Below are 13,351 nucleotides of genomic sequence, written 5' to 3'. Positions count from 1 at the left end.
TACGAATCAGGCTGTGAACTACAAGGTCAGCAGTTCAAAACTACCAGCTGTTCTGCAGGAGAAAGATGAGGCTTTCTGCTCCCATAAAGATTTACAGGAAATCCTGTACAGGGTCACTATGAGGCAGAACCGACTCCACGGCACATAACAACAACAACTACAAAATCCCTCATAACATGGATGAACTTTGAGGGCATAATGCTAAATTAAATTAGTCAGGCACAAAAGGACAAATATTGCATAAGACCATTATTGTGAAAGCATATGAAAAGATTTCCATACGGAAAGAGTAATTCTTTGATGGATACCAGGAGTGGGAGGGATGGACAATAACTCACAGGCTAGGGGATAGACGCATAATAGTTCAGGTGACAAGGGAGGAAAGCAATCAAATGGAGTGAGAAGGCAATGCACAAGAAGGAGGAGGGAGCAGATGAATGGGGATAATAGGGAAGACTTCAGGAGGCATACATACATGGGTTAAATGGGATAGAGGTAGATTGTGATGTATGCACAGCCTTAGAACAACAGGGCTCTATGATACAGGGATCAAGACATAGTATGAAAGGGTAAGGAGACTTTTTGTTAAGCCTTCGTGGAGTATGGGGGGCCTTAGGTGGAATCTGGAATCCCTCCCAGAACCTTTGCAGGTGGGACATTCCAAACTGGAAAGACATGCAGACCAGCCCAGAATGACTAGAGGAACAGAAAATACTTCTTGAAAGAAAGACCAGTGGTGGGGGAAGGAGGAACAAAGAGGGTAGAGGGAGACTGTTTGGCTGTGACAATATCAAGCCATTTGTTTGCCTTGGAGCAAACAAGGCAAGAAAAACCACCCAATCAGGGTAAATCCCTCTCTAAAACTGAAACACACAAACTGTCTTGTAGGCTCACTGGTGATCACCCTGGTCAACTTGTACATGGAAGTGGAGGAAATGTAGCAATGAAGACAGGGGCTGAGTTTCGCCATGTCCATAGACACCTGATGACCTGAGATAAGAGAGGGAAGAGGAAAGACTGGCTGGATTGAAGTTCAGGGAGATGTGTGAACTCCCGAGCCCAAGGACAATGACCTAGTCACTGGGGGCTAGAATTACGAGTGAAGTGGCCAGCTGGTCTGAAGTGAGGGTAGGCGTATATGAACTCCCAAACTTGCAGAGTACCCATTTGACCTAGCTTGGATGGTTTGCTGACCAGAACTCAATCAGATGAAAATAAAGAAGCGTCATACAGGAAGCAAGTATAAATTGCTATAACTTGATGAACTGGGCCTTTGTTCATGGATGATTTGCCCAAATTTCCAGCCAAAAGGGAAGGATTGTTCATATTAAGGGTCAAGCTTGCCTACAGTAAACTGGGTTGATTGGGATGGAAAACTTAAGACTTTGACTATCAAAACGGGGAGTTATAAAGGCACAAAGTGTCTGGCTTACAAGCTTTTATAAGGGTGCTTAGTGTCAGAATGAGAGGGTGAGATAGAATCCCCCAATGATGAGTTTTCCCCTTGTCCAGATGGGTTTGATGATGATGGAGATAGGATTTTATGATTCAATTGTGAATAACTGTTATCAGGACTAAGGTGACTGTCACAACTATAAATGTAGAAGAGGTGTTAACTAAAAGGGGAGAGCAGTTAATCTGTCATTTCCGGAACCCAGGACCCAAGAGTCATCAAGAAGGAAGAGTATGAGAGCAGCAAGGGATCCTAACCAGAACAGTGGCAACAACAGAGACGGTGGCAAAGGCAATGGTATAGAGCAAGCAGAAGACTATGGGCCCACTGATCTGAGCAGTATGCCTGCGGGCAGGAGGCTGGCTTGCAAAATGTACCTTCTGTACATTTAATGAATATACATTTTAAATGTGGTATGTGTACATCAAAAAAAAACAAACTGGTAATAGAGGTAAATACTGTCCGCTGATGGTACATGGAGGGTACTGTAATCATTGCAATGATCTGTTGAATGTAAAACTGATGATCTGCCCTGTAACCCTTCATTCAATTTACAATAAATGCTTTTAAAAAACCTCTAACTGGTGTCCTGAGAGTGTTGGGAAGATTGAGCATTCATAAAATAAAAGGGAGCACTAAGGAAAAGAAACAATACACAGATAAGCTTGTAGAGAGATGGAGGCAGAGACGTGATGTGGAGAGATGGAATGGCTGTGGACTCTGGACTCAGGGAGGGTGAGGGGCTGTGTGCTGAAGGCCGGGGTGTACGCTTTGGTTTTTTGACAATGCATGGAGGGGATTGTAATCATTGCAATGAAACAAAATATGATAGAATGAATGTACAGCTCCTGTTCCTCTATGCAAAGTATCACTTAATTCACAATAAAAACTTTTTTAAAAGATTTTTTTTTTAAAGATAAGCTTCTACAAACTGAAAATATGCTTGAAAGGATGAAAATTAAAAAGAAAGTTAAAAGATAAAGCTAAGACATTTGTTCATACAATAGAAAAAAGATAAATAAATATGGGAGAAAACAGACACAGAATTCCAGCACTCAAAATTAGTGGGAGTTATAAAAAGAGAAAAATGAAGTTGGAGAAAATTTTTTAAAAAAACAATTATGAAGGAATTCCAAAACCAAAGGACAAATGCTTTCTGACTGAGTCTCCTGAAGGACTATTACCATGCATAGGAAAAGATCTATGCGCTGTCAACAAACAGTAACTACAGTGAATTTTTTAAATGATACAAGCAGTATTTATGGTGGTGGTTGGTGGTTATGTGCCATGGAGTCAGTCCCAACTCATAGTGACCCTGCACAGGGTTTCCAAGGCTGTAAATCTTTACGAGAGCAGAAAACCTCATCTTTTTCCCGCAGAACAGTCGGTAGTTTCAAACTGCTGACCTTGCAGTTTGCAGCCGGATTCATAACCACTACACTACCAGAGCTCCTTAAGCAGTATTTATAGAAACTGAAAATCACCAAAAGTGTTGAAACCAGAAAAGGTGAAAAGTGGTTGTCTCTGGGAAAAGAACGTGTGTTGAAGTGGTGGCAATGAGCAAACAATGTTTACATTTTATGCATGTAAAAGTTTGTAGAAAAATGAAATGAAAAAACAATAGAATTTTTCCACGAAATTTTTAAAGCCCCCTTACTGCAACTATATACTTTAACTTTTTAAAGTGTAACTCTGATGAAAAGCTTATTTTAAAAGATTTCCAATCACTTTTAAAATTCAGAGTAGGTAAAAAGATAAATCAAAATACAGTTTCTATCTGGATCACAAATAGTTTCAGAGTACTACTAATTGAGTACATACCTAAGATATGGGTAAAAGAAACAATCCAAAGTTTGATCTGGCAATCCTGACCACACGATGCCAGTCGAAATAACTGAAGGCTTTGTTCTCCATCTAACAAATACAAATTTGTTAAAAATTAAATACAAAGAACTGATAGCACATTTAAGAAAAAAAATTCTATTTCTTATACTGAGATATGTTCATTATATTCATTAAAGCTGTACTCATTGCTTTTTTAACCATAGGACAAAACGGCAGTTAAAGAATTTCTTTTAAGCAAGGTACTATAAGGGAGTATAACATTAGCCTCTTAAGTTGCCACAATAAAATGCCTTTTTATCTACATCCCACTAAAGATATAACTCAAGGATGCAGGAAGCAATATGGAGCCACTAAGCCTAGTGCATCCTCTAGCCCAGTCTATGAGACTGACATTCTTGGAAAATACTAGGAAGAAATATCAGTATAACACGAATGCTAAATGCTTAATCATTCACACTATAACTTTTTCAAGGCATATCAATTCTTTAAAACTTGATCTAGAATAAGAGATTTTTTTCATTTCATTTAATCAAGACAAAGACTGGATAGAATTGTATAAATCCAAAATAACATCAATTCAGCCCATCTGGTGAAAAATACTACAGAAATAAAGCGATCAGTTAAAGTTAGTATCAAATAAAGTCACTAGTTTATGCTTACTTAGATAATTGCAGAGTATATGTCCACTATTGAAGTCCATAAATACTTGTGGGTAATATAAACACTGATACCATCAACTTAATTTTATGAGTTTTAGCTAATATAACTGATGCTGCCCCATCAGGAAAAAGGCAGTCATATGTGTAAGGTACATTAAAAAAGCTTACTATTTAAGACTGTAATCTAGTTTTGTAAAAGTCAGTATATGGGATTTAATTTATACACCTATTATTAGGAGCCATAAAGCTGGTTCTGACACATTGTTGTTGTTGTTGTCAGGTGCCATCGAGTCGGAACCGACTCATAGCGACCCCATGCACAGCAGAACGAAACAATGTCCGATCCTGGGCCAACCTCATTACCACTGCCACACTTGACGCCATCAATGATGCCATCTGGCCAATCCATCTCGTTGGGGGTCTTCCTCTTTTTCTCTGACCCTCCATCTTACCCAGCATGACATCCTTCTCCAGCGACTGTTCTCTCAGGACAATATGTCCAAAGTAGGAGAGACGAAGCTTAGCCATCCTGGCCTCCAAGGAGCACTCTGGCAGTCCATGGCACCCTCAGTATTCTCCTCCAACACCACAACTCAAAAGGCATCAATTCTTCTACAATCTTCCTTATTCACTGTCCAGCTTTCGCATCCATATGAGGCTATTGAAAACACCATGGCCTGGGTCAGGCGCACCTTAGTCCTCAAGCTGACATCTCTGCTCTTCAATACTTAAAAAGTTCCTGTGCAGCAGATTTGCCCAATGCAATACGTCGTGTGATCTCTTGACAGCTGCTTCCGCGAGTGTTGATAGTTGATCCAAGAAGAATGAAGTCCTTAACAACTTCAATCTTTTCTCCATTGATAAGAATGTTGTTTATTGGTCCAGTGGTGAGGATTTTTGTTTTCTTGACATTAAGAAGTAATCCATATCGAAGGCTGTGCTCTTTGATCTTCATAAGTAAATGTTTCAAGTCCTCTTCGGTACATCTTTGTGGTTGTAATCAATTCTTGACAAGCACTGGATCTCTTTAAGGCAAAATATTTTATTCAATATTTTGCTGATAATAAAATACTTAAGTGCTAATCCAGATTAGCTATTATTTTCATTGCTTCTGGACTAAATAAAAAATGGATTCTGTAGTTTAAACCTTTCATGAGCAAATTATTTTCTGCTTTGAATTCTGTGTTGAAGATATATGTTTTCAATGATGGAAGGCATACTGAAATCAAGGGGGAAATTTTTGAAGTAATAGGTACTTTGCTACAATTATGTGGGACACATATATATCCCAAATTAACTCTGGTGGTAGGTATGGCCAGTTTCTTCAGTGTCATACAGCTATTTAAGTCCCTGTCAGGTGTCAGCATATAACAGGGATAGCAGCTTCCCAAGAAACCTGAGAGCTTGAAAATGTTAGTGGGCGATGTATGTCCCCCAAACCCATTGCCACTGAGTGGATTCCAATTCATAGCAACCCCATATAGGGTTTCCAAGGCTGTAAATCTTTACGGGAACAGAGAGCCTCATCTTTTTTTTCATGGAAAGATGGGTTAAGTTTAAACACTTGACCTTGCAATTAACAGTCCAGTGCTTATCCCATAGCAACACCAGGGCTCCTTACATATGAACACTGAGTCACAAAAGGGTTGCTGTTGTTGTTAAGTGCCACCAAGTTGGCTGTGAAGGGTTTCTAAAGAGTGGCTGATGAGCTTGAACTACCGACCTTGCAGTTCAAACTGACCTTGCAATCTAGTGCATGAGCTCGCAGCACCATATCAGGAATTAGTGAGTAATCAACTAAGAAAATGGAATATCATGGAGCTTAAAATATGAGCCTATGTTTAATATTTAAATATAATATTTGTTGTTGTTGTTGTTGTTAGGTGCCATCTAGTCCGCACTGACACATAGTGACCTTATGCACAGCAGAATGAAACAATGTCTGATACTGGGCCAACCTCGCTACTGTTGCCACACTTGAGTCCATCGATGCTGCCACCTGGCCAATCCATCTCATTGGGGGGTCTTCCTCTTTTTCTCTGACCCTCTATCTTACCAAACATGATATCCTTCTCCAGCGACTGTTCCCTCCTGACAGTATGTCCAAAGTATGAGAGATGAAGTTTGGCCATCTTGGCCTCCAAGGAGCACTGTGGCTGCACTTCTTCCAAAATGGATCTATTGGTTCTTTTGGCAGCCCATGGCACTTTCAATATTCTCTCCAACACCACAACTCAACGGCATCAATTCTTCTATAGTCTTCCTTATTCACTGTCCAGCTTTTGCATCCATATGAGGTTATTGAAAACACCATGGCTTGAGTCAAGCACACCTTAGTCCTCTAGCTGACATATTTGCTTTTCAACACTTTAAAAAGGTCTTGTGCAGCAGATTTGCCTAATGCAATACGTCATCTGATCTCTTGGCTGCTGCTTCCGTGAGTGTTGATAGTTAATCCAAGAATGAAGTCCTTGACAACTTCAATCTTTTCTCTGTTGATAAGAATGTTGTTTATTGGTCCAGTGGTGAGGATTTTTGTTTTCTTGACATTGAGATATAATCCATACTGAAGGCTGTGCTCTTAGATTTTCATCAGTAAATGTTTTAAAGTCCTCTTCACTTTCAGCAAGCAAGGTTGTATCATCCGCATATCGCAGGTTGTTAATGAGTCTTCCTCCAACCCTGATGCCACGTTTTTCTTCATAGAACCCAGCTTCTTGGATTATTTGCTCAGCACACAGGTTGAATAAGTATGGTGAAAGAATACAACCTTGTCACACAGCTTTCTTAATTTTAAAACATTCAGTGTTTCCATGTTCTGTTCGAACAACTGCTTCTTAGTCCAGGTACAGATTCCTCATGAGTACAATTAAGTGTTCTGGAATACTCATACTTTGCAAAGTTGTCCATAGCTTGTCATGATCCACACAATCGAAAGCATTTGTGTAGTCAATAAAGCACAGTTAAACATCTTACTGATATTCTCTGCTTTCAGCCAAGATCCATCACACATCAGCAATGATTTCTCTCGTTCCACGGCCTCTTCTGAATCCAGCTTGAACCTCTGGAAGTTCTCTGTCATTGTATGATTGTAGCCGTTTTCTGTATTACCTTTAGCAAAACTTTACTCACTTGAGATATCAAAGAGATTGTCCAATGATTTCTGCATTCTGTTGGGTCACCTCTCTTTGGAATGGGCATAAACATTGATCTCTTCCAATCAGTCGGCCAGACAGTTGTCTTCCAAATTTCTTGGCAGAGATGAGTGAGTGCCTCCTGTGCCGCATCACTTTCTTAAAAGATTTCAGTATAATATTTAGCAATGTATTTTTCTTTAGGAAAAAATATTTAAAGTAATAACCTATCCAAACTTTATGTTTTAAAAACTGGAGAGAAAATTTATTATTTATCTTGGGGGCAAATGGAAATATTTTTTCATATTTGAGCAAAGGTCACAAAAACTAGAGAGTCAATATTGACAAGGAGCTCTGGTAGTATAGTGGTTAGGAATTGGGCTGCTAACCTCAAGGTTGGCAGTTCAAAACTACCAGCTGTTCCATGGGAGAAAGATGAAGCTTTCTGCTCCTGTAAAGATTTATAGCCTCGGAAACCCTGTACAGGGTCACTATGAGTCGGAACCGACTCCATGGTATTTAACAACAACATTAAGTAAACAGTAACATAATCAAAAGTATGAACGTGAGTCAAAAATTATCTGCACTCCAGTTACATTAAAACTTTTGCTGGCTGTACTGTCTTCTCTGTGTTTTCTATTCAAGGTTACTGCTATCGTCCGAGGATGTGTCTGGTACTGATATTTATCATAGACCTTGTGCACAACATGGAAAAAGTGTTTTGTCACAAAGCATGTATGAATGGACAGAGCAGTTCAAGGAAGGTCACACAAGTGTCAGCCATAAAGAAGGAGCCGTACGCCAATCCATGGCCATAGCTGATGACAACACTGAGCGTGCACAGAAGTGATTCTGTCAAATACACGAATGACAATGGATTATGTGGCAAATTATTTGTAAATCAGCCATGGTTCTGCCAAATAATACACGACAGACTTGGGTTTCACAAAGTTTGTGTGAGATGGCTACCGAATCAACACATGGAAAAGCATACACAGAAGCTTTTGGACATTTGCAAACAAAATTTGGACCAATACTTGAAGGAAGGTTAAAAGTGTCTTTAAAAAAATAATTAAAAAATCGTTACTGGTGATGAGACATGATTTCATAACTACAAGCCTGAAAGTAAATGGCAGAGTATGGAATGGAAACATCCTCAATTACCAACAAAGAAAATACTCAAAAGTCATCCATCAGCTAGAAAATTGATGCTTACAGTTTTCTAGGATGCTCAAGGGCCAGTATTGGAACACCATCAGGAAGAAGGTTCAACAATCAATAGTGATCATGACAGTGAGATGCTCACTGAAGAGCTGAAGCCTAAACTTCAGATTAAACACAAGAGGACGGCATTCTAAGGGCATTGTGATCTTGCATGACAATAAACGTCTGCACACCTCTGCTCACACTGTTAACACTCTGCAAAAACTTCATTTTGAGATGTTAAAGCATCCTCCCTACAGTCCTGATTTTGCTCCATTAGACTTTCACCTGTTTGATCTCCTGAAAGTTGCCCTTCCAGAACAAAGACTCACTTCTGATGAAGAAGTGAAGACAGTGGTGCGTTGCTGGCTCACAGCTCTGCCTAAAACATTTTTAAATATGGGAATACAAAAGTTTGTTGACAGACAAAGTATATTGAAAAGCAAGGAGATTAAGTTGGAAAATGATGTATCTGTCTTTTCTAAAAGTAGATTAAAATAAATTCAAAAGTCAGAGTGCAGATCATTTTTGACTCACCTTCATATATACTTTGTCTTTTAAGACAAAACAGCAGTTCCCACAAATTCCTAAAACAATCACTTTTAAAGCAAATACTAATTTGCTTCAGGGAATTTATTTACATAGAAGGGGAATGTCTATTTCACTAGAAGTAACAAAGACTTAAAGAGAATATGGGCCTAGATTAGTGAACCTTTCCAGGTCTCATCAGCTGCCCATCCCATTAAAGGTAAAACAAAGATTGCCTTAGTTTTACTCTAACATTAACAAATGTAATAATGATATTTTGATTGAAAATCTATTGTATGAGCATGTAGAATGAAAAAAGATACCTAAATATCCCAGTATTTGTGAAATTCAAAGATTCACTAAGTGCCTATGAAGTACACCATAGAAACAGAAGAATGGTTTACAAATGGTTACAAATGGTTCTTATTTGTAACGAGACTGTCTTACTAGAATAAAACAACACAAAACACTATATTAAAAGAAAAACCTATCAATCAAATTTAGTAAGGAAGTTAATGTAAGACCGAGTACATGGAAATCTATTACTTTGCTATAAAATGTTGAAAGGTTAAAAAACAAAAGCAAACAAAACAGTTTTAGAAGACCACTTACAGGAATCATATTCATCAATCAATATTTCAAGGTTTGGTATCATAGTGGTTACGAGTCAGGCTGCTAATCTCAAGGTCAGCAGTTCGAAACTACTAGCTGTTTTGTGGGAGAAAGATGAGACTTCCTGCTCCCATAAAGATTTATAGCCCTCAGAAACCCTATGAAGGGTTGCTATGAGTTGGAACTGACTCCAAGGCACATAATCATCACCACCATGTACCAGGCACTGTTAATAAAACCAATTAGGCCCTAACCACATGTAACTAATGATCTAATTTAGAAAACACAATTAAGCAATCTACATAACTAAAGTACATAATTTAAAAGTGTGATACACCTTTGTGAGCACTGATTTTGTTAAAAAAGTGCATAAAAAGTTTATATCGAAAGTATTTAAATTGAATGCAGGGGGTGGGGGATGGGAGCAGGAGAGGATCATCTGAAGTGGTTTTCCACATCAAGGATAAATAGGAGTGAATCAGGTGAAGGGACTTATGTAACACCATTGGGAAAATCTTGTAAACATTCCAAGAATAAAAGAAAGCTGGTGAGGCAAAAGAGAATGAGTGAAGCCAAGAGTGGCTTATGCTGAGGCAGGGAAAGGGATCTGGCAAGCTACTTACTTATGGGCTTTTCTTTTGGCTTTGAAACTCTATCTTGCCTAAATCTTATCACGAAAAGCCAATGATGAGTTTTAAACACTGGAATGCCAGAATCATAGGTCTAAAAGGAGTTCTGGTAGCATAGTGGTGACGAGTTGGGCTGTGAACCTCAAGGTCAGCAGTTCAAAACTACCAGCTGTTCCACGGAAGAAAGATGAGGCCTTCTGCTCCTGTAAAGATTTACAGCCTCGGAAACCCTGTATGACTCGGACCCGACTCCATGGCACATAACAACAACAACTGTTGGACCTGTGCTATATAACAAGGTAGTGATTAATCATACATAGTTGTTAAGCAAGTACAATGTGGCTAGTCCAAAATTCAATGTCCTATAATACACACACTGATTTCAAAGGCAGTATAAAAACAGTAAAACACCTTATTAACAGCTTCACATTATCAATTTTGAAATAGTATCTAACATATATTCAGTAAAATATATTGATAAAATTAATTTCATCTACTAAAAATCTTTAAATTTATATATGTACCTACTGGAAAACTTTAAATGTACATATATGGCTGCATTATGTTATGAGACAACAACTAGTCAGACCTGTAAAGGACTAAAGGGAAACTTCATCCTAATAAAGAAAATAGAACTTAAGAAAACTTCTTAATTCACTGTATCTTTTTAAAACCAACAGTTTACACATTAAAAAAATTTTTTCTTGTTTAAAAAACTTAAATGTGTTACCCAACATCTTACTTTATATATTAATTTTTATAAGCTTAAATTAATAAGTAGAAAAATGTAGCTCGTTTCTAAGTTTGTTTTGTATTGCCATTAAATGTTAATAATAGGGTATTAAAAATCATAAACAACTCATAAGTAAACCCAATAACATTAAGTTCTCGATATCACCATATCCTATATTTACTGCACTATGTTGAGTCATTTACTAAACACACTACAAAACCAGACTTTCCCACATACTATTTTTTCATGACTGAACTTTTATCAAAAAAGATAAAGGCTATCCCTTATAAGAATGAATTAAAAGCGCTCCTCATTATACTAATGATTAAATGAAAATGAGTTTTAAAAAAAACTAAAAGTCATTTGCAAGTTATGAATAGGAATCATAAGAGCTTAAAAGTGTAAAATAACTAACCAGAAATAGGCTGTGAAGAAAAATCGCAGCAGGTAATTCCAAGATCATGTGCTTTTTCACTATGCAGACACCTCATTTTATCATCCCACAATGTTAAATCTCCACTTGAGGAGCCAGTGACAAAGAGGTTTCCACTAGGAGAAAATGCACAGGCCACTATGGATCCATCCTTAACACTACCACATCTGAAATAAAGCAAAAAAAAAGGGGGGGGGTCATTTCAGAGCATCTTTTACTTTATACTATACGTTCTAAAAGCAGACTTATATGTATAAAAAAGGATAAATACTATCATGGAACTTGAAAGAAAGGCTAAAAAATGCCTATAGAAATAGAATACTTATATGCTATAAACTGAGGTATGCTTTCAAAAAATAAGGCGAATTTAAACATTATCTAAGCCAATGTATTCAAGGCTAACCATGAGGTTCAAACCAAAGTCCACATATCTTCAGATTTATATGTATGGCAAGTCAGTATGAATATACTGAAATTTATAAAGCTTAATTAAATCAAAGAAAACAAAGAATATCAACTATGTTGTTGTCATGTGCCGTGGAGTCGATTCCGACTCATAGCAAACCTGTACAGGGTTTCCGAGGCTGTAAATCTTTATGGGAGCAGAAAGCCTCATCTTTCTCCCACGGAACAGCTGGTAGTTTCAAACTACTGACACTTGAGGTTTGCAGCCCAATTCGTAACCACTACGCTATCAGAGCTCCTTAATATCAACTATACATATATGTTTTTAAAAAGATACAAATATTTTTTATTGAAAAAGGTATTTGGTCACTATGAGTAAGAATTGACTGGCAGTGAATGGGTACCCCATGCAATGACCAAATCTAACTACAATGGATCATTTTATATCATTAGTTATAACCTAAAATAGGGAAGATATGTTACAGAAGGGAGTCCCTGAGTGGTACAAATGGTTAAATAGGTTCTAGTCCAAAGGAGGCCTGCAAGAAAGGCCCAAGAACTTACTTCTGAAAACTTAGCCACTGAAATCCCTGTAGAGCACAGTTCTACACTGATACACATGAGGTCACTGTGAGATTCAACTGGACAGTAACTGATTGTATGCTATAGAAGTCTTTACCTGACAAGTAAAACAGAACACTCCTAGCTGACATTCATATTTCATTCATCTAAAATAACTGATGTGTACTGGTGTGACGCTGGAGGATAAACACTGGACCACAAGGTCAGTTTGAACCACAAGGTCATTGGTTCAAATACACCAAATGCTACTCAGAAACCCTGTATAGGGTCACCATGAGTCAGAACAGACTCAAAGGCACTTAACAAAATAACTTAAAAGGTCTTTTATTCCTTCGTTGTTTCCCTGTTAATCTAAGTGTTTATTGTTGTTGTTAAGTGCCATCGAGTTAGTTTCCTACCCATGGCAACCCTGTATTGGGTTTCTGAGGAGTGACTGGTGAGTTTAAACCGCCAACCTTGTAGTTCAAACGAACCTTGCAGTCCAGTGCTTATCCTACAGTACCACACCATTTAAAACACATGATCGTCTTCACATGACCTCCTTCAACCTAGTGACCAAACCTACATGATCACAGTTGCTGACTTGATGCCATTTGTGAGAGTAAACTATTTTAACAAGTTAACCACTTAAAAGCTATGGTTTTATACATATAATATGCAACACAATATTACTAGTTTAAATAAATTGGTCTATTTTTATCCAAAAGAAGTGTCTCAAGTGTGTTTTTCTAAAAATGATAATAATGTATCACCATACACTTCACAGAGTTCTTCCAACTTGGCTTGGTCATTCACCCATCAAGCATTCTACTCAGGTATGATCCCATAGATAGAAAATTCAGAAAAAGCCACATGAAAGCTTCTAGAGCTAATAGAGAAATTCTGCAGAGTTGCAGGGTAAAAGGCCAAGATACAAAAAAACAGCTGTCATTTCTATACATCAATGAGCAATTTCTGAAAAGGAAATTAAGAAAACAATTCTGTTTACAATTTATCTAAAAGAATAAGTGGTGGTGGTGGTGGTGTGCCATGGGTGTGCTGTGGAGTCGGTTCCGACCCATAGCGACCCTGTACAGGGTTTCCGAGGCTGTAAATCTTTATTGTCGTTATGTGCCGTGGAGTCGGTTCCGACCCA

At 38.0% G+C, this 13,351-nt stretch overlaps 1 protein-coding gene across 2 annotated transcripts in view; it reads right to left on the bottom strand.

Annotated features, from left to right (window-relative positions):
• The window catches only part of WDSUB1 (WD repeat, sterile alpha motif and U-box domain containing 1), an 85,376-nt gene that overhangs the window by 67,038 nt on the left and 4,987 nt on the right, over positions 1 to 13,351 (bottom strand). For both annotated transcript variants that reach the window (XM_006872030.1, XM_006872031.1), the window contains exons 2-3: positions 11,212 to 11,396; positions 3,275 to 3,367 (exon numbers count right to left, since the gene is read on the bottom strand). In XM_006872030.1, coding sequence (XP_006872092.1) covers positions 3,275 to 3,367; positions 11,212 to 11,396 — 278 coding nt within the window. The remainder of the gene's footprint in view (positions 1 to 3,274; positions 3,368 to 11,211; positions 11,397 to 13,351) is intronic.

This window comes from Chrysochloris asiatica, unplaced genomic scaffold (genome assembly GCF_000296735.1).
Source record: "Chrysochloris asiatica unplaced genomic scaffold, ChrAsi1.0 scaffold00181, whole genome shotgun sequence".
Taxonomy (NCBI): Eukaryota; Metazoa; Chordata; class Mammalia; order Afrosoricida; family Chrysochloridae; genus Chrysochloris; species Chrysochloris asiatica.
This window is presented reverse-complemented; position numbering and strand designations above follow the sequence as displayed.